This window comes from Myotis brandtii, unplaced genomic scaffold, assembly GCF_000412655.1.
Source record: "Myotis brandtii unplaced genomic scaffold, ASM41265v1 scaffold120, whole genome shotgun sequence".
Classification (NCBI taxonomy): domain Eukaryota; kingdom Metazoa; phylum Chordata; class Mammalia; order Chiroptera; family Vespertilionidae; genus Myotis; species Myotis brandtii.
Genome location: NW_005354174.1, coordinates 507,560 through 526,454, shown reverse-complemented (window position 1 = coordinate 526,454; position 18,895 = coordinate 507,560). Strand labels below are relative to the sequence as shown.

Below are 18,895 nucleotides of genomic sequence, written 5' to 3'. Positions count from 1 at the left end.
ATGGAGACACCTGGAGAGTATTATGCTAAGCGAAATAAGCCAGTCAGAGAAAGACAAGTATCACATGACCTCATTCATATGTAGAATCTAATGAGCAAAGTAAACCGATGAACAAAATAGATCCAGAGACAGAAGCATAGAACAGATCGCAGAATCTCAGAGGGAAGATGGGGGAGTTTGAGTGGCTGGGAAGAGATCAACCAAAGAACTTGTATGCATATAGGGTGGTGAAGGCCTGGGGCAGGGGGCAGGGGCAGGCTAGAAGGGGTCAATGTGGGGGGAAAAGGGGACATATGTAATACTTTCATCAATAAAGATTTAATTAAAAAGAAAAGAATCAACCAGAAAAAAACAAAAACTTGAAACCTGGGCATGGTAAACTTTAAGCTTCTCCTTTCGCAATTCAACACACCGAACTGTGTACATTTTAGCTGATTAGACTGTGAAGATGGCCACTCTGAATGAAAGGGAACATAACTAGATTTGGATCCACGCATAGGGAACATACAAATGAACAGGCAGAAGGCAGGTTTCTAAACAGTCTCGTTTCCACAGTCTTTATCATATTCACACAGCAGTCTGTGCACAGCCAGGGCCCAGGTCTATCTTCCTTCTAGAAAAGACTGGAGTCCTTGCATTTCTAATCTACCAATGTGTGCAGTTCTTGCACTTTTAATTTATGAGTGTTTAGGGGGGATCTTTCTGACTTGGGAACATATTGGCTCGGTCTAATGCTTGGAGATTATTAAACTCGGAGCTATGCTCCACTATCAAGTCTACAGATCTTTTATTTAGAAGATATGGTGCTCTAAATGCACAAAGAGCTCCCTGTCACCTTCACATTAAAGCCCCTAGTGCCTGGTAAATGGAATTATATAGCTGTCATCTCCTTTCCCCAAAGTTTTAAGAGTACAATGGGCTCATTTTTTCACACTCCATCCCAGCTTCAGAACTAAGAGACCTACTTTGTATTGATTTAAGGTCTCAGAAATAAATAAACCTGCTTCACTGCTGTGATTCACAACAAATTCATGATACACTATTGCATGATATATTTCAAGCTCTTGCTCTGGCTCTCTTTTTCCTCTGGTGAGTGATGGGGGAGGTGGGAGGTAGTGGAAAGGTGGGAGGTAGTGGGGAGCTGCAAAGCTGACAGCCTGATGGTTATTGGAGATGGCTGCAGACTGCAAATTCAAGAACAGACACTGTTGGAGGAATATGGGTGTGTTGTTGTTTTTTTAACTGGGGGGCAGAGGTGAGAAGCTAATTTACTTGGGTTTCAGGCTGGGGTTGGGGGAAAAGAAAGGTTAAGGGGAGAAGGAATAGCAAAGCTTCAAGTGAACACTAATTTGCAAAGACAGAGCTATGAGCATTTGCAGAAAGAGAGAAGGTGAAGAAGATCCAGCATAAGAAGGTATAACATATGACTGACAGGAAAATGAAGAAGATGAACCATTCTGCCTAAGGGGACATGTTCATAGTCCTAAGAGGGCACTTAGTTTGAGTTCAGAGACAATGTTTTATTAGGAGCAAAAAGTGTAGCGACCCTACATGCCACAAAACCTGTGAAGTAGAGGCACTTCTTCATTCCAATACTCAGGAAGCAGCACAATCCTGGAGGTTGGAATGGACACTCTGGAGGTAGGACAGAGATATTATGGAGGTCCACAAAGTGAGCAAGAGACTGCTCATTCTAACATTTCAGGTTGTGTGTGCCCTTAGAGCTTTAGACCACCTCAGTCTACATCATGTGACTGATTCCTGAAAGAAGTACCACCAAACCTTGAACCGATGAGTATTATGTACCTAAATATACAGCACTCAAAAATACCTATCCTCCAATTGTGTATCACAGTAATTTTCAACCAGTGTGCTACAAGAATTTCTAAATCATGCAATACCTGGCCATTTAGTTAGGTATTTCCCCTTAGATTGACCTTTTCCCCCTTAGATTGTCAAATTTTAAAAAAGATGAGAGTCAACACAACAATAGCCATCAGTGTGAATGAACCAAAATTAAACCTTTTTTATGGTGTCAGATCAGCCAAAAATATAGTGTTTGGTGGCCACAGAATTCTAGTAATTAGTTTATGTGTGACATGAGATGAAAAAGGTTGAAAATCACTGGTGTATAAGGATCCTGACTTTCAAGTAGGCAGGCGATCGGAAAGCCTGATTATGCCACTGTGCATCAGTCCCCTAGGGTTCCACACAGTATTTTACTGTGGTGTTCAGTTTTAGCTGTTTCTCTTGTACTTGCTATTTTTTTTTTTTTTAGAAATTTCATTTTAGTTGGCAAGTACATTATTTATAAACCCAGTTTCTTTTCTATCTTTGAATAGCATTTTCATCTTTACTACATTTGTTCTTGAGACAAGGCCAGACTCTGAAAGCAAAAGTACATGAGAAAGATTTGGGTTCCATTCAGTTCTACGTAGGTTAGACCATAAAACTGGGAGTTGTTTCCTTAATTTTGAACACTACGTTTTAAGAGGAATTAGCCTGCCTGTATAGAGAAAAAGCCTTTAGCTAAAAACAGGGAAGAACTTTATAGAGATCAAAGGGTCTGGCTCAAAAAGTACTGACCTTCCCTTCAGTTGAGTTTTTCAAGAATAATTAAATGAATATTTGACAATGGTATTACAGAGGATATACAAACAACAGTTCAGGGGCTGGACTTTTAGAGGATCCTCCACTCCCAACAATTATAACTCTATGGGCACTTGTCATCATGGACACCACTACCACCACACGGCATTTATTCTTCTGTAATATGGATAAAAAACAATATTTTTAAATTGTGAAACCATTATACTTTACAACTTCTACTTCTAACCTCACTAGTATGTAATAATTTTACATATCACTAATATGTAATCTCACTAATATATAATATCCTAACATGCAGTAAATTTTTTACACCTCGTCCTCCAATCTATCCTCTCCCTGTCACAGCCTAACATGGTTCCCTGCCTACAAATCAATGTCCATCTTCACAGCATAACAGAATACTAGAAAGTAAAGAGAATTTAAGGTTAATAGGTCCTCTGGTCTTCACCTTAAGGAGGAAAGATTTTACAGAGGAAATTGAGGTTCAAATAGATTAAAGCCCAAAGTTGCTTTACAATGGAGGGGAATAATCTAAGGTTGTCCAACATGACCATTACTGAGTTTATATCCAATGCCCAGTAGGGCCTCAGAGCTTTCACTTCACCTAGAAGATCTGGACCGATACTTATTGCAGGTTTTCCAAGTCTAAACCATCAAACCTACATGGGGCTGACTTAGAGAAGGAGAAGCGACTTCTACAATGGAGCTCTAAATGATGAATCCATCCTGCAATTTCCCCAAACCAGAGAGCTCGGGATCAGGCTGCTGACAGATTATGAGTCACTAATTGAGTCACACATACTTGATACAGTTTTCTACCAAACTTGAGAAATATCAAGTGAAAAACAAACAAAACCCCAACAACAGGGCCAGATTTGCCCATATTTTGTCTGTGTGTGTGTGTGTGTGTGTGTGTGTGTGTGTGTTGCGGGGGGAGTGAGGGAAGAGCTTGAAAACTAAGGAGATGTTCTCACTGCAATTCTGAGAACTCATTCATAATGCTACAGCAGGGCTCACTGAGAAAGGAAGCGCAAATGCCCTCTTTAGAAAAGGAGAGTGATCCCATCTGGAGCTTCGGGAGTACAGGGACTGTCCATCGTGAAAATAGGTAGTTAGGGACTTTTAAAAATGCAAATTGCTGGACTGATCCTTAGAGTGATTATGGGCTATTGTACCAACAAGTCCTTGGGGACTCTTGTAGACAGATGACTGACACATATACTACCCTATCAGGACTGAACATGGTGCCTCTCATGTTAATGTCTTTCCAAAGTGCGGTGATTGTCTTTAGATAACATCTATTGGGAAAGTCAATACATGAATGTACTGGTACAGTGAGGACTGACATCTAACATTCTCTTAAAGGAATGTTTGCTTTCAAAGGATCAGAAAGTATAGAGAATGTTGTGTTTGTATTTTCTTTCCTGGGCCTGGATAATGAGTTGCAATGATAAAGGACCCTAAATGCATCCCAGGGAAGACCACAGTGCTAGTGATTCACCTACATTAACTCATTTAATCCTCAAAAGAACCTGGTAGATGGTACTATTATTATCAACATTTTACAGTTAATACAACTGTGACCCGAAAAGGTTAAGTAGATTGTCCGAGGTCAGACAACTACTAGGTGGTAGAGCCAGGAATTAAACCTGGTAGTTTGGCTCTAGAGTCCATGTTTTAATCATGCCACCTCCTTAAGTTATGTGAAAGTTACAATGCTGCCTCATACGAGGGCTAAAGCTCCCCTTCCCTTCTTGAGCTTCCATGACTCTTACGATGTGTGTCACAGAGTCATGGTGAATATGCAGAATGTACAGTATAGGCCCCTGGTGCTACAAGCTCATGGGAGGATCTCTGACACTGCACCCAATAGTCAGCAACTTCACATTGCATATTGGGAAGATACATTATAATATGTATCTACCAGCCTCACATATAGTCCTAGCCACACCCATCATATACTTTCTTTTTCCCTGGCAGATGGAGCAGAAATAGGGGCCTGATTTTGCTAAGGGGATGAGATTATGGGATGTTTCCCCCCTAAATCAGAAGCTTTAAAATGCTTATCACAAGGAAGTCACAAATCAAACCTCCTGAATGATCTATAACCCATCTATCATAGCCATTGGCACAGGCCTTACTTCCATAGACAGTTACTGTCCAGAGGACAAGCCATAAACTGCAAATTCTGATTTCTCTGTGTACAGAGAGAGCTCTCACCAAGTCCGAGGCAATGGGCTGAGAACTAGAAGGTTCTAGTCTACATCAGTGCCCCTTACAATACGAGGTCCTTCCAGCCTTATCTACCACCTGAAATTGTGTTTAACATACTAAACAGAAACGAAGAGGAGGAGTTGTGGGGAAAGAGAAGTAAATTGGAAAGTTACTGCCAGTGGCACCTGACTCTACAAATTGTCTCAGCCCCTTACAGGTCTATCACCAGTTCCCCAAGCACATAGGTCACTGCCTCTGCCAGGCCAAGAAGGGTAGTTTGTCACATCCATCAAATCTGCCCTCACCCACTCAGCGAGGCATTTTGAGGAATCTGCCACTCACAGCCTACGGTTTGTAGAGCTGGGAACCGATGATCTACTACTTTGAGTGACATGGCATAGCAGGCCGTAGAAGCTTCTCTTATTTATGTCATCACTCTCATGACATTTGGACAAGAAGGAAAATGACCGGACTACCTTCTCGTTTCAGGCCTTATGGACACAAGGACTGAGCCCATTTTAATTGAAACTTGGGGACGTGAAGTTCATGTTCTAACGCTGATCTAGTTTCTGTCAATGGAAACAAGTCACTTTACCTCTTACTGTTTTAGCCTTCACCTATAAATGGCTCTGACACCACTAGCCCACCCAGAAGGTAGCAAGGAGCCAGACAGATGTTCTTGATTTTAAGTCTCCAATAAAGTCACCCAGACTGCCTTTAATCACCAGCCCACTGCCTGTAGTACAAATGTCAAATCTGCTTCTGCAGCACTCAAGAAAACCCAGATATTGTCTCTCTCCTCAACTTGGTAACATTTTACAAATAACTGCAGGCAACAAAGAGCAAGACAGACAGAAAAAGAGAATACATAAACACAGAGATCACAAGGGGAAAGGATAAAAATACAAATGTGGGAAGCACTTTCTGGTTTTAGAACAAAAGACACGGTGGCAAAACTTGGTGCTCGTGAATAAAACGTGTAAGTAAAACCACTGAAAGTAAAAGAACAGGAAACTATGGGAATATTCTTACTTTATATGCAGGTTACTCCTGTTGGCTACAAAAAAGAAATCCTTTAAAAAGGAATAGTCTTTGGAAGCAAAAGGTAGGAAGGTCTAAACTAATTAAAACAGGTTGGCTAACGACGGGACACAACCATGTGTATACTGAGATGGAATGTAGCCATAAAGGCTGGACACATACATGCACTGTATTAAATTGGAAATGTGTGTGTCTCCAGCTTCATATCTATTAAAGGAATAAACAATTGACATGTTGCTGCATTACGGGAATATGCTATGTGGACTGTCAATCCTTTCACCCTTTCTCTTCAGATTGAATCATGTTAAGTCAAATCAGAGATGGGGTTTGAGGGGGGTGGGGATGGGGAGAAAAGCAGGGAGAAAGAAAGTTTTAAAAAAATATCTGCCTCAGCAAAAGTTTTCATTAAAATTTTAGACAAATGATCCCTGTGTCCTTCTCCCTTGCTGCCTGGGGCTCCATGCTATTTCTATGCAAATAACAACCTCGTGGTTTATATCTTATTATTTCCACCGGAGCTGCAGCGACATGACCTGAGATGTGTAAGGGGCGGGGGATGGGGCAGGGGGAGTTGGTGAGGGTGGGGAGAGAGAGAAAGGGAGAGGGGAAAAGGGAGAGAGAGAGAGAGAGAGATGGAGTGGGTGTTCACTCAAGTGTGAAAAAATATTGTCAGGGGTGAGCATCAAGAACAAAAAAATTGCAGGGATAACGTGTTTATTTCAGTCCCCCCACCCCTCATCTGTACCCCCCCATTTGCAAACCGGCACCTTTTAAAATTCATTGGGCATCAGGCGATCATGCACAATCCATCTGCTTTCACTTTATCATTTGCATTTCATGCCTCCTGGCTTTTGATGTGCTGATACTTTGATGCAGTCAGGAGACGCGCATTATCATTATTTCAATTTTCAAAGGGGTCAACGGGATCGGCACTTGCACACACAGATTTTTTCCCTACAACCTCTGCACACCCCCTCCCTTCTTTTTCTTCACCCCAATGTTTAACATAAAGGATGAAGACTCAAAAAGGTGGGGGTCAAATGTTTTCCGTCTTAAAGCTTGCATATACCACGTACATTTCCACTTCACACAGTCACACACATACTACGAGCAAAATAGTCAAGGCTTAAGGAGGCTGGCTCTACAGTGCTTCAGACACACACAAAGACGTCCTCACACATGGATACTCAGGGAGGCACACACAGAGAAAGAGGGATCTAGAAGCAAGATAGACACAAAGAGACAGAGAGACCAGCACTCACACGGGAAGAGACATGTACTTAAGTGACCTGCACACCCAGAGTCTGTGAGAGAGATTCTTACAGAAAGAAAGGCAAACAGAGATGTGGAAAGTCACCAGTGCACAGAAAGACAGAGGAAGCAATCTGAGCATGTAGCTCCGTACAGTTTCCTTTCTCATGCCTGACAGGCAAAGGCAGTGATGGCGAACCTATGACACGCGTGTCAGAGGTGACATGCAAACTCATTTTTTTGGTTGATTTTTCTTTGTTAAATGGCATTTAAATATATAAAATAAATATCAAAAATATAAATCTTTGTTTTCCTATGGTTGCAAATATCAAAAAATTTCTATATGTGACACGGCACCAGAGTTAAGTTAGGGTTTTTCAAAATGCTGACACGCCGAGCTCAAAAGGTTCGCCATCACTGGGCAAAGGGGCAGATAGGACATTTTTAATGAATCTGCATGAAATCGTGTGTCCTCCAGCAACATGACCCTATACTTAAGAGGCCACTGACATGAAAACAGAGATGCGGAAGGAGCAGGATTAGGCAACCTCTATAACTGATCATTCCCTTCAGCCACAAATGATCATGTCCTCCTGGAAATGAGCACTGTTGTTGAGCTACAGCTGCAGCTTCACTTGTCTTTTCTCCTGCAACTGGACTTCTCCTTTAACAAGCAGCCCCGTAGGCTAAGAAGATGGTAAATATGATGAATTTGTTTGGAACAATTTAACCAGATTTGAAGAAAAAAATCCTTAAAGCTTTCTTAAAGGCACTCATGCCAGTTTTTAGCCATAAAAACAAAAAACGAGCAACAACACCCCAACAAAACTTTTGCTTTTTGTAATATTCTTTGTGTAAACATAGTATCAGGGAGAAAATAAACTCACTGAAATTAAGATACATTTCAGAAATTAGCTCTTTGTTGAGGCACGGAAACATTATGGAAATACAGGTGTCTTCTTTAAATTCTATTCTCACAAATAATGGAATCAACAACTCCCTTCAACATTCGTCAGTATTGTATCCTAAGAAAATATGCAAAAGAGCAACTTAAAAATGTAGAACATTTAGCAGTTTCTCCCACTGGAATTATTTCCTTCACTATTGGCAGTTCACAATCTTTGCCTTTCCTTGGAGAGAAAGGCAAGCCCAGAGAAGGACACATTAATGCAGAGAACAAGCTGATCACATCAAACCATTCTTCTCATTTCTGACATCAACAAAAGCTAATTGGACCAATGGAACTATCAACATTTTCTAAATGGGAGTGATAGGATAGGACACTTAATTCCTACTCTTCTACCTGAAGGTCAAGGCTTGATAAAAAGTTAGTGCATGTCTGGTAAATACATTATCCAATACAATTTAGCATGTGTGTAACTCCACAAGCTCAATCACCAAACTACGTAAGAGAGAGGAAAAGGGAACTGAAATTGTAATGAGGGCCAGCACTTTATGCCAAGTACTAGGTACTTATGTTTTCTCATTTGATCTCCACAGTATTATTTAAAAATGTAAATTATCCTCCTTTGATAGATAAAGAAGTTGAGGAGCTGAGAGGTTATATGCGTTGTATAAGGTCAGCCAGCCAGTCCCAGACTATTACATATTCCTAGGCTCTGGAGAGAAAATAATTTTCCTATGCCTGCAAAGAAGTCAAATTACATTGTCCTTTGTATATTCAGGTATTCTTAGGTAGTAGTTTTCACTCTTACAAGAAGTGACCTCACCATACCTTTTTATATCCCCCTTGGGAAAAGCCCCAATGAGCTTAGACTGAAAAGGCACAAACTTTTCTTTTGAAGGGAAGATAAACCTCTATGTTACACTCTTTCCCAGCAATCTTTCCATCCATCCACCCATCTTTCCATTCAATATTGTCCAAGTACTTCGTCTATGTACAAGGAACCATGTTACATGCCCTTTTTGAGAGGTACATTCACAGATTTCTCAACACATTAAAACTTGATATCCTCAACACATTCAGAGGAAGTTTCAGAGAACAGCTCTATGTCTGGACATAGATATCATTTCCCTTACTCATAGATGAGAAAAAGGGAGGGAGGGCAGAATTGAAGCATTCAATTAATTCTCTTTCTAGAAAAACACTAGAATGTAAACTCTTTGGAGCAGGAGTTTTATACGGTTTGTTCATTAACATATCCACAGGGCTTGAAACAGTGCTCAGCACATAGTAGATACTCAAAATATTTGTTGAATGAATGAATGAACAGGCAAGCAAGGCAATGGTTAGGGAAGATGGAAGGAAAGGTGAAAAGACAGACTGAGGAAGGCATGGCTTGCATGGCATCCTCCCAATCAGGATCCTGAATCAAGAATTTGCAGTAACCTTCAGACAGCTTGATACTTCTGTCAACCTCTCTAGAAACTTACTTTGTTGAGGGCCCCAGCTCCTGTCAGAATTAAGTGAGAGTTTTCAACCTGGATGGTTCTCTGTCCCAGCCGGACAAGGTAAGCCCCAATTCCAATGGCCCGGCATGTAACCTTAAAAAAAAATAAAAATCTACAAGTCACATATTTATATCCCCTCCTAAGTTGTAAAAACTAAGGCACAGATATGTAAAACTCACATTAACAGGAAAAAAAAAATACTGCTTTTATAAAGTTTGTTTAACACGTCAAGCGCCCAGTCAGTCACGGATGACTGACACTATACTTTCTGTCTGGAAGACAAAACAAGCTGGGCGCTTAATGTGCTAATAACAATATTAAAAATAGAAATTTCCTGGTCAAGGAAAAGAAGATATAGAACTCATACAATGACTCAAATATTAGCCCCTTTATGTCTCATATTTTTGCCCATTTCACAAATGCTTGGCACTGATATTAGAGGTATGAACAAAGAAAGTAGTAAGAGGAGAAGAAATTTAAGCTGTTAAAACTCTGATAGAATATTTAGAGAAATAAATTAAACTAAAGGCTAAAAGTAGATATCAGGTTTATCTGAGAAATTCAATTGTTTACACTATCCTATCTTCCCATGATTATGTACAATTAAAATCAAATTGCAGATATAAAAACTTGAAGAAATGCTCTCATTTTGGACTGAAAGCAGGGATGGGGCAAAAAAGAAATCCCAGCTACACAGTCAGCTCTTCAAAAATTTCACATTCAGGCAAGATTTACCAGGCTAATGGTGATGATCTCATCATAGGCCAATGAGGTTTCTCCAGCAATCATTCCAGAACCTCGAAGGTTCTCTGCTCCAAGTCCCTCTTCCTTCCCAATAATATCAGTTATCTTGTACCTATTGGATACAGACATGCCAAATTATGACGGTTTAATACAATAGCAACAATCTTTTAAAAGAATAATCACCATTAACAGGCTACTAAAAGCATACAGAAAGCATTCTGGAAGCTTATATATAACCTATAATCTTTATTCATATATCTTTCCTTCGTATCTTGGTTCCTCTTTTGTCTAGATGCAATGCTATACAATAAAAGCCTAATATGCAAATTGTCCCTTCGATCAGGAGTTCAATCGCTTGCTATGACGTGCGCTGACCACCAGGGGGTGGCGTGGAACACGGCAGGAATCAGCAATGGGGCCCTGGCAGCGGGGCAGTGGAGGGGTGCTGCCAGCCCCAATGGGCCCCAACGAGAGTGGGACCGTGGCAAGATGAGCAGGCGGGGCCAGGCCAAGGGGGGTGCAAGTGGGGCCCGATCACCCCACCGATTGCCCCGCAGATGGTGACGAGCGGCAGCGGCGGGGAATGGGGCCACCGCCCAGCTCCCAGTCACTGAGGGAGCTGGGCAGAGGCTGAATACTCAGGCGGAGGGGGGCGCACAGGGACCCAGGGGTCCCAGGGCCCAGAGGTCAGCTGGGACCTGCCCTTCTACACCAGATGCTCACGCTTCGATTGCCGGCCAGGCCTAGGGACCACACCTATGCATGAATTTTGTGCACCAGGCCTCTAGTATGGTATAAAATAAAGAGCAACATCTAGAATTAAGTAGATAGATTTATTTTTTTTAATTGTTTTATTGCTTAAAGTATTACTAAGTAGATAGATTTAAATCCCTGCTCTGACACACACATCAATGTGACTTTGGTGATAACAGTAATTTCTATAAAATGGGGAATGGGATAACAGTACCTACCTCTAAGAGTTGACACGAGTTAAATTAAAGCAACAAGGGGAGGGTTTGCCACATAGATGGCACTCAGATTTTAGAACAAATTTCTAGAAAAGATTTCTTAAAGGCAGAATCAATGCACATTTCTACAATAAGCAATAGCCATTAAATCATCAATTTTTGATAAATGTTACATAGGAACAAGAAAATCCAGAGGTGTAGTGAGAATGATAAGCCCAATTTCTAAGGTCAAAAATTCTCTCTCTTTCTAAGACAGGGATGCAGGGGAAAGTCAAGACAATGCACTCCTATCCCTACTCCTCTGTAAATATCAAGTGTATGCACAAAGGTTCCTGGCTACAGGCCTCTGGAGGGGCAGGTGGAATGTGTGTAGAAGTGAAATGCTGGCCAACTTGTCCAGAAAGCATCCTGTGGACCCAGAGGGAACCACTCATCTGTCTTCTTGGCAGGGGATTAGGAGTGATAACTGATAATGGGAAATGGGAGATGGGGAATGCAACTAATAAAAGAAAGGAAAAATACAAAGTTAGAAGTAGAGATGGGCATATATTATTTATTGTTCCATGTGTACCCAGATGGCTTGGCACTGGGCATAGTTTTATAAATTGAAATAATAAATAAGTATCCCATAGTGGCTCTTAAACTACTTTTTTTTTTTGCCCCCATATTTCTCTGCTCCCTTCTTTACTTCGAGCCCTCCATCAATTCCTTTTCTTTGCCTTTGCTATTGGTTTGTGACTTTGCATCTCTGCTTTCCAGTTTCCCTTGCCTTTCTATTTTTAGCTTCTCCCCAAAATTCTCCAATTCTTACTTTGGCTCTGTATCTAGACTCTAGCTTCTAGAGTTACATTACAGGTAAAGCTTATCTTCTTTAAGAAATTAATGAGCCACATTAATTTGGCAGAGGGAAGAGGGAGATTATGTGTTCTTTTTATAAGGCTCACAAGCCATATAGTCACAAACAATCAAGGACCCAGTCAGCTTTCCTTGCAAAGCAGATCTTTTCCCTTCTAAGGACTGCACATTACTTCACAGGTGTTCATGATCTGTTAAGTGCCCTCTTCTTCCATTGTATTACATGAAAAAGAGTGAAAATTTCCTACATTCTGCTCTATGATCTGAGTTTTCTATCATTGAGGCTACCATTCTTTAAAGTAGTATCAAATTTTAATCTATATAATAAAAGCCTAAGGGACTGTTATGGCTGAACGACCAGAACGACCAGTTGCTATGATGCGCACTGACCACCAGGGGGCAGATGCTCAATGCAGGAGCTGCCCCCTGGTGGTCAGTGCGCTCCCACAGAGGGAGTGACGCTCAGCCAGAAGCCAGGCTCATGGCTGGCAGCACAGCAGCGGTGGCAGGAGCCTCTCCCACCTCTGCAGCAGTGCTAAGGAGCAGCAAGCCGAGCGGTAAGGAGCAGTGAGCAGGCAGGCAGTAAGGAGAGAGGGGTCCCGGACTGCATGGAGGATGATTGACTGCTGAATTAGGTCCACTCCCCACGGCAGCTGGACATCCAGAGGGGTCCCAGACTGTGAGAGGGCATAGGTGGGCTAAGGGACCGCCCTCTCTCCCCAGTGCATGAATTTTGTGCACCGGACCTCTAGTCCTATGTAATAAAAGCGTAATGCAAATAGACCAAATGGTAGAACTGAACAACCAATCAAAGCATAATATGCTAATTATATGCTAAGGCTGCTCAACCGCTTGCTATGACGTGCACTGATAACCAGGGGACAGTCAACTGGTCGACCAGTCACTATAATGTGCACTGACCACCAGGAGGCAGATGCTCCAACCGGTAGGTTAGCTTGCTGCTGGGGTCTGGCCAATCGGGACTGAGCGAGATGGGCTAGACACGCCCTAGAGCACTCCCGCAGTCCCTCCCTGGCCCAATCGTGCACCAGTGGGGTCCCTCAGCCTGGCCTGCGCCCTCTCGCAATCCAGGACCCCTTGGGGGATGTCGGAGAGCCAGTTTCAGCCCGATCCCACAGGCCACTCCCCTTGGGAGGGCGCCAGATGCAGGGTTCATGGCAGGCAAGCGCTGTTGTGGCAGCGTGAGCCTCACCCGATCGGGACTGATTGGGCACAAGCCCGTGGCAGGCACAGTGGGGCCGGGATGAGTGGGAGCGGCAGGTAGGAGCTGCAGGCGGCGTTGGACTGCGGGTTTTGGCTCGATTCCTGCAGGCCACCCAGAGGGACCCCACCAGTGCATGAATTCATGCACCAGACCTCTAGTGTTATAAAAATCTTTACATAGTGCAATACAATTAACAAAACACATTCATATATATCATTTTTGATCCTCACAACAATCCAGTGAGATACATAACACCACCTCCACTATTAAAGACAGTAACAGCAACAGTCAGGATTTTTAACTGTTTAGTACAGGGGTCCTCAAACTTTTTAAACAGGGGGCCAGTTCACTGTCCCTCAGACCGTTGGAGGGCCGGACTATAGTTTAAAAAAAAACTATGAACAAATTCCTATGCACACTGCACATATCTTATTTTGAAGTAAAAAAACAAAACGGGAACAAATACAATATTTGTATTTGCATGTGGCCCGCGGGCCGTAGTTTGAGGACCCCTGGCTTAGTATGTGCTCAGTGCTGTGCTAAGGGCTTTACATATATTAGTTTACTTGGCCTTCACCTTACAGATGAGGAAACTAAAGCTCAGAAAAGAAAAACAACTTGCTTTAACCAACTTCATTGGTAATAAAAAAAATACCAGTTAAAATGACAAATTGTTTATATGCTATTTTATTAATTAACAATAATTGATGTTGGCAAGGGTGGAGAAAAATTAAAGAGGAGAAACAAATAGTATTATAACCTACCGGTGGGAGTGCAATCTGAAATCATCAAAAAATATTTAAAATGGATATATTTTTAAACCAGTAATTCACTTTCAGAAATTAACCCAAAGGAAATAGAGATATTCCTAAAAGTTTATATAACAGAATGCTCAGCCCAGGGAGATTAACAGTTCAAGTTTGGAATAGTCTGAATGTTCATTTATGTTATATTCATTACAATGAAATACTATGAAACCATAAAATATCATATTCTCAAATATTTTTTAATATACAAAAATTTTCCCAAAATAATTTTTAGTGAAAAGAACAAATTAACAAAAGTTTTCCTATTACAGCCCAATTATTAGGGGAAAAATACATATAGAAAAGAAAGCAAGAATATACTGCACTTTAATAATTGTGTCTCTCGGCAAAATAAAAGAACAAAGAAAATAGAAACAGACTCATTGATAGAGAGTAGACTGATGATTGCCAGAGGAGTGAGGGGTTGGAGAGCTGGGTGAAAAAGGTGTAGGGATTAAGAACTACAAACTGGTAGTCACAAAACAGTCACGAGGATGTAAAAAAAGTACAGCATAAGGAACATAGTCAATAATATTGTAATAGCCCTGGCCGGTTTGGCTCAGTGGATAGAGCATCAGCCTGTGGACCAAAGAGTCCTGGGTTCGATTCTAGTCAAGAGCATGTACCTTGGTCTCCCCAGTCCGGGCCCTGGTCAGGGCTCGTGCAGGAGGCAACCAATCGATGTGTTTCTCTCACATCGGTGTTTCTCTCTGTCTTTTCCTCTCTCTTCCATTCTCTCTAAAAATCAATGGAAAAATATCCTCGGGTGAGGATTAACAAAAACAAACAAAAAATAAATAAATAAAGGTGATTAAATGTTTATAAAAAAATAATAATAATATTGTAATAACTATGTACAATACAAGGTGGGTACTTAAAATATCAGTGGGAGACCACTTTGTAAGATATATGATTTTTTAACTACTATGCTGTATGCCTGAAATTAATAAAAAATAATTTTGAATGTAAACTGTAATTAAAAAATAAATTTAAAAATATTGTGTCTCTAGGTAGGATTGTAGCTGATTTTTATTTTTTATTCATAATTGTTTACATGTTCTGACTTTTATAAAATGAATAAATATTATAAATATAATTAAGGTTTTTCAGCTAATAAGTGGCAGACCTCAAATACAAACCTAAAACCTCTAAATATGTAACAAGCAATCTTCATTGCTCTTCAAGGTCATGAATAGCAGGACAGTAAGGAAAAAATAATCATGTTCTCCTTCCTTTAATCCAGGGCCAAATTATTCTGATACATATATACCTACCTGGATTCTCCTTCATCCTCCACATGTTCACAATGGACAGAGTTGAGAGCACTGACTCTCTTATAATCTTGAGGGGTCAGATATAAATATTTGTATCCCTGTGAAGCACAAATAGTTAACTCATTATCTGCCATTGTCACATAACCAGAAGACACAGCAAAGCATGCATAATGCAGCTTGTTCCAAAGCTAGCTTTAAATTGCCACATCACTTCTTAGAGTTACTGTCTAATAGATTACTAGCATAGACAGTTCTCCTTTGAAAGATGGAAGTGCCTATTTCTCCAGTCACTGACTGTCTGTCCTTGAAAACAAGATGTCTTATAGCTACAATGCCAAGTGTATTCCATTTATTTCATTTTCACTAGGGTTAAAAGGTCACTTTCTGATCTCCAGTGACACCTCTATTAAAGACATAAACACAAAATTAAAGAATTATGTGAATTACTATGTTTCACTTTCTCAAATCCATAATATCATAAAAATATAAATGGGTATGGGATAATTGGACCGGGCCTCTAGTAAAAATATAAATGGGTATGGGATAATTGAAAGAATCACAATATTGGATATTCAATATTAAAATCAGAAGTCTATGCAGTGCTAATAATCAGTAACCACTGAACTCAAGCCTTTTTCTTTTTTAAATAAACAACTCCTAATGCCAATTTACATTTTAAAAATTATACTAACATTTCATAATTGATTTACTTTTATACATACAAATATATACTCACGTATAAAGTAGAGTTATATGATAGAGTGTTTAAGTGAATTAGTCACTCAGCCAAAAAAAAAGTAAACAGAGAAAAACATTTTAAATACTCTGAGAAATTATGCCCACCATTTAACTCAATGAATTAGAAGCTACATTTAGGCAGACACAGTGAGCATAATATGGAAGAGACATGAATCTGCCATTGATTTTGCATGACTTATGACGAGAACACTTTGTAGCACGGAGTGTCATTAATATGTCAGTCAGCATATATTTACTGAGTGCCTATTATGTGCAAGATAGGCACTGGAAAAACGGGAACGAACAAAACAGATAAAAATTTCTGGCCTTATGGAAATTATCTTCTAGTAAGAGAGAACACATACAACCTAAATAAGTAAAACATAGACTGTTAATGGGAATGATGTTTAAGAAAAAAATAAAACCGAAAATCACCAAAGTAGGCTTCATTGAAAGTGTCAGTTGAGCAAAGACCTGAAGAACTGAAGAAATGAGACATGAGGATATTGGGGGAGGGAGGGGAAACATTTTAAGCAGAAGGAACCACAAGTGCAAAAGTGCTGAGGCATGAGTGTGCCTAGCGGGTTCAAGGTAAGTATTTGTATGCTAAAGGGGTAGACCCAGTAGAGAGGGGGAAAATGAGGGGTGGGTGGGCGGAGAAGGGGTTGGGAGGAGAAGTGTTGACCTACATCTTTAAGTTGGCAAGAAGAGAAAGGATCAAGTGAACAAGAGGAGGCATTGGCCTTAGATAGGAGCAGGGACCATTCTCCCAAAGTTCAGAGAGACAATGGAGAGTAAGGGCACAGCTGTCTTCAAATTGCTTCTTTTTTCAGTAAATTGGACAGCAAGGTCATCAGCTAAGAGTGAGGATGGGAGAAGAAGGTGTTAGAGGTTTGAGGAGAGAGAAGAAGATGCAAGACTATCATTGAAAAGGTTGGTAAACTTGAATGTAAAGACCAGTCAATAGCACTTTGTATTTTTCTCTATCAATGTTCAGCTAAGTGGGTTCAGGTATGGGAATAGGTGGAGAGAGCTGGATTTAAACAAGGGTTGTAAAGGCACAGGGTAAGCAGAATGAAGACAGAAGCAAAAAAGTTGAGGGTGTAGGAAAGGTGGTACCTATAATGTGATTATAATAATTAACCTATGATTGACCTTAGAATTTAAGCTGGATAGAAATAAAATGAGAATGTAAGGAAAAAGTGAGTAACAGATGAAAGGTAGTACGATTAATAGTTGTAGGTCCTGGTGGGTTCAAAGGATTGTTGGACTTGGGTACTAAAGAAAGTGAGCTGCAAAGATAGGATGGAGGAGTGGCAAAGAAAGGGAAGCTTGAAATTGAGATTATGGGAATGAGAGGCTAGGATGTCCCAGCAACTAAAAGAGGCAAAGGTTGAGAGGGAGTGACTAAGGTTGGGGAACACTATAATAATGAGCAGCGGCAATATGGCACAGTTTGATGACAAAGACAGAGGTTTTCAGAGAGAAAGGAGGGAAAAGGGTCTGTAAATAGCAAGGAGGCACTAGGAAGATGCTGTTCCCCTTCCAGGCTTGAGAATACAAAAACAGAGAAATCACTCAGTTCCTAAGAGGGCTACAAAGGAAGCAGTGTATTTAAAGGACAGGCAGGTTTCAAGTAGAACATGGACTGGAGAACAATCAGAGAAGAACCTGAGGATATAAGGGATGTTGCTGATGACTGACCGTAAGTCCCAGAAGTCACAGTGGACTAGTTTAAAGACAGACATTTTTTTGTTTAGCATGTCACATGCTAAATACATACCTACTATTTCACATAGTGTTCAACCAAAAAATCAGCAATATATCTTCAGAGATGGAGGAAAAACCAGGTGAACGTATTGAGAGACAATTTGTTTCCAACATGGTTCACCATCAATACTGGCTTTCAAATTTAAACCTCTGCCTCTCCCCCACCTCTCTACACATGTACACACACATATGCATAACCATATAGTGTCTTGAAGTATTATTTTTCCTTAGTTTGTACCTTGTAAGGATCCTCAGGATCTACCCAGGCCACATGAAACATGTGACGAATTTCTTCCGCCAATCCAATTCTTGCTCCGCTGTTGGCTGCTACATAGATGCGTGGGATACCCTCTGCCCTGGCAAGCTCAGAAGCTCTGAGAAACAGCAAATCCTCCTGGGGCCCAAAGGACCCAATTCGGTATGTGATGTCATTGCCAATAACAATGATATCTCGGCCTTCTGGATACTCAGGACTTTTAAGGGTCATTTTCCAAGCCACCATGCCAATCTGCAAAAGCAAAAAACAAACAAATAAATACGAGCTTCTTACATGCAGATTTTCTTTGCGGGTCCCTTGAAAGTATCGGACACAGCCACCATGTAGATGTGCATACACACTGCTAAAGAGCCAAGCTCCCTGTGGCAAACTAGAACACATATTCTAGCATATTTCTTTAGATCATGTTGAAAACAGCTGGTTTCCTATGTACTTCAGTTATCTCAATTCCATCTTTGGGCATGCTCAAAGAAGTAAAAAACAAAACAAAAAAGAAACCAAAGCCAAAATGTACTCAGAATCCCTGTGGAAGAATGCCATGGCGCTGGGAATTAAATCCAGAACTCCTGAACTTACTACGCTATCTACTAAGACACTAGTTCATTTTTCTTTCTTCTTCTTTTTTTTTTTGGAGATTCTTTCCTAGAAATCTCCAACATATGGAAGGACAAGAAAAGGATCACCTCTCATGGACTGCATAACTTTTGTGA

General features: G+C 40.7%; 1 protein-coding gene across 1 annotated transcript in view; it reads right to left on the bottom strand.

The window, feature by feature from the left end:
• The window catches only part of ACACA (acetyl-CoA carboxylase alpha), a 208,006-nt gene that overhangs the window by 49,638 nt on the left and 139,473 nt on the right, over positions 1–18,895 (bottom strand). Inside the window, exons 42-45 of the mRNA XM_005858538.2 lie at positions 18,147–18,416; positions 15,401–15,498; positions 10,264–10,384; positions 9,511–9,621 (exon numbers count right to left, since the gene is read on the bottom strand). Of these exons, the coding sequence (XP_005858600.2) occupies positions 9,511–9,621; positions 10,264–10,384; positions 15,401–15,498; positions 18,147–18,416 (600 nt within the window). The remainder of the gene's footprint in view (positions 1–9,510; positions 9,622–10,263; positions 10,385–15,400; positions 15,499–18,146; positions 18,417–18,895) is intronic.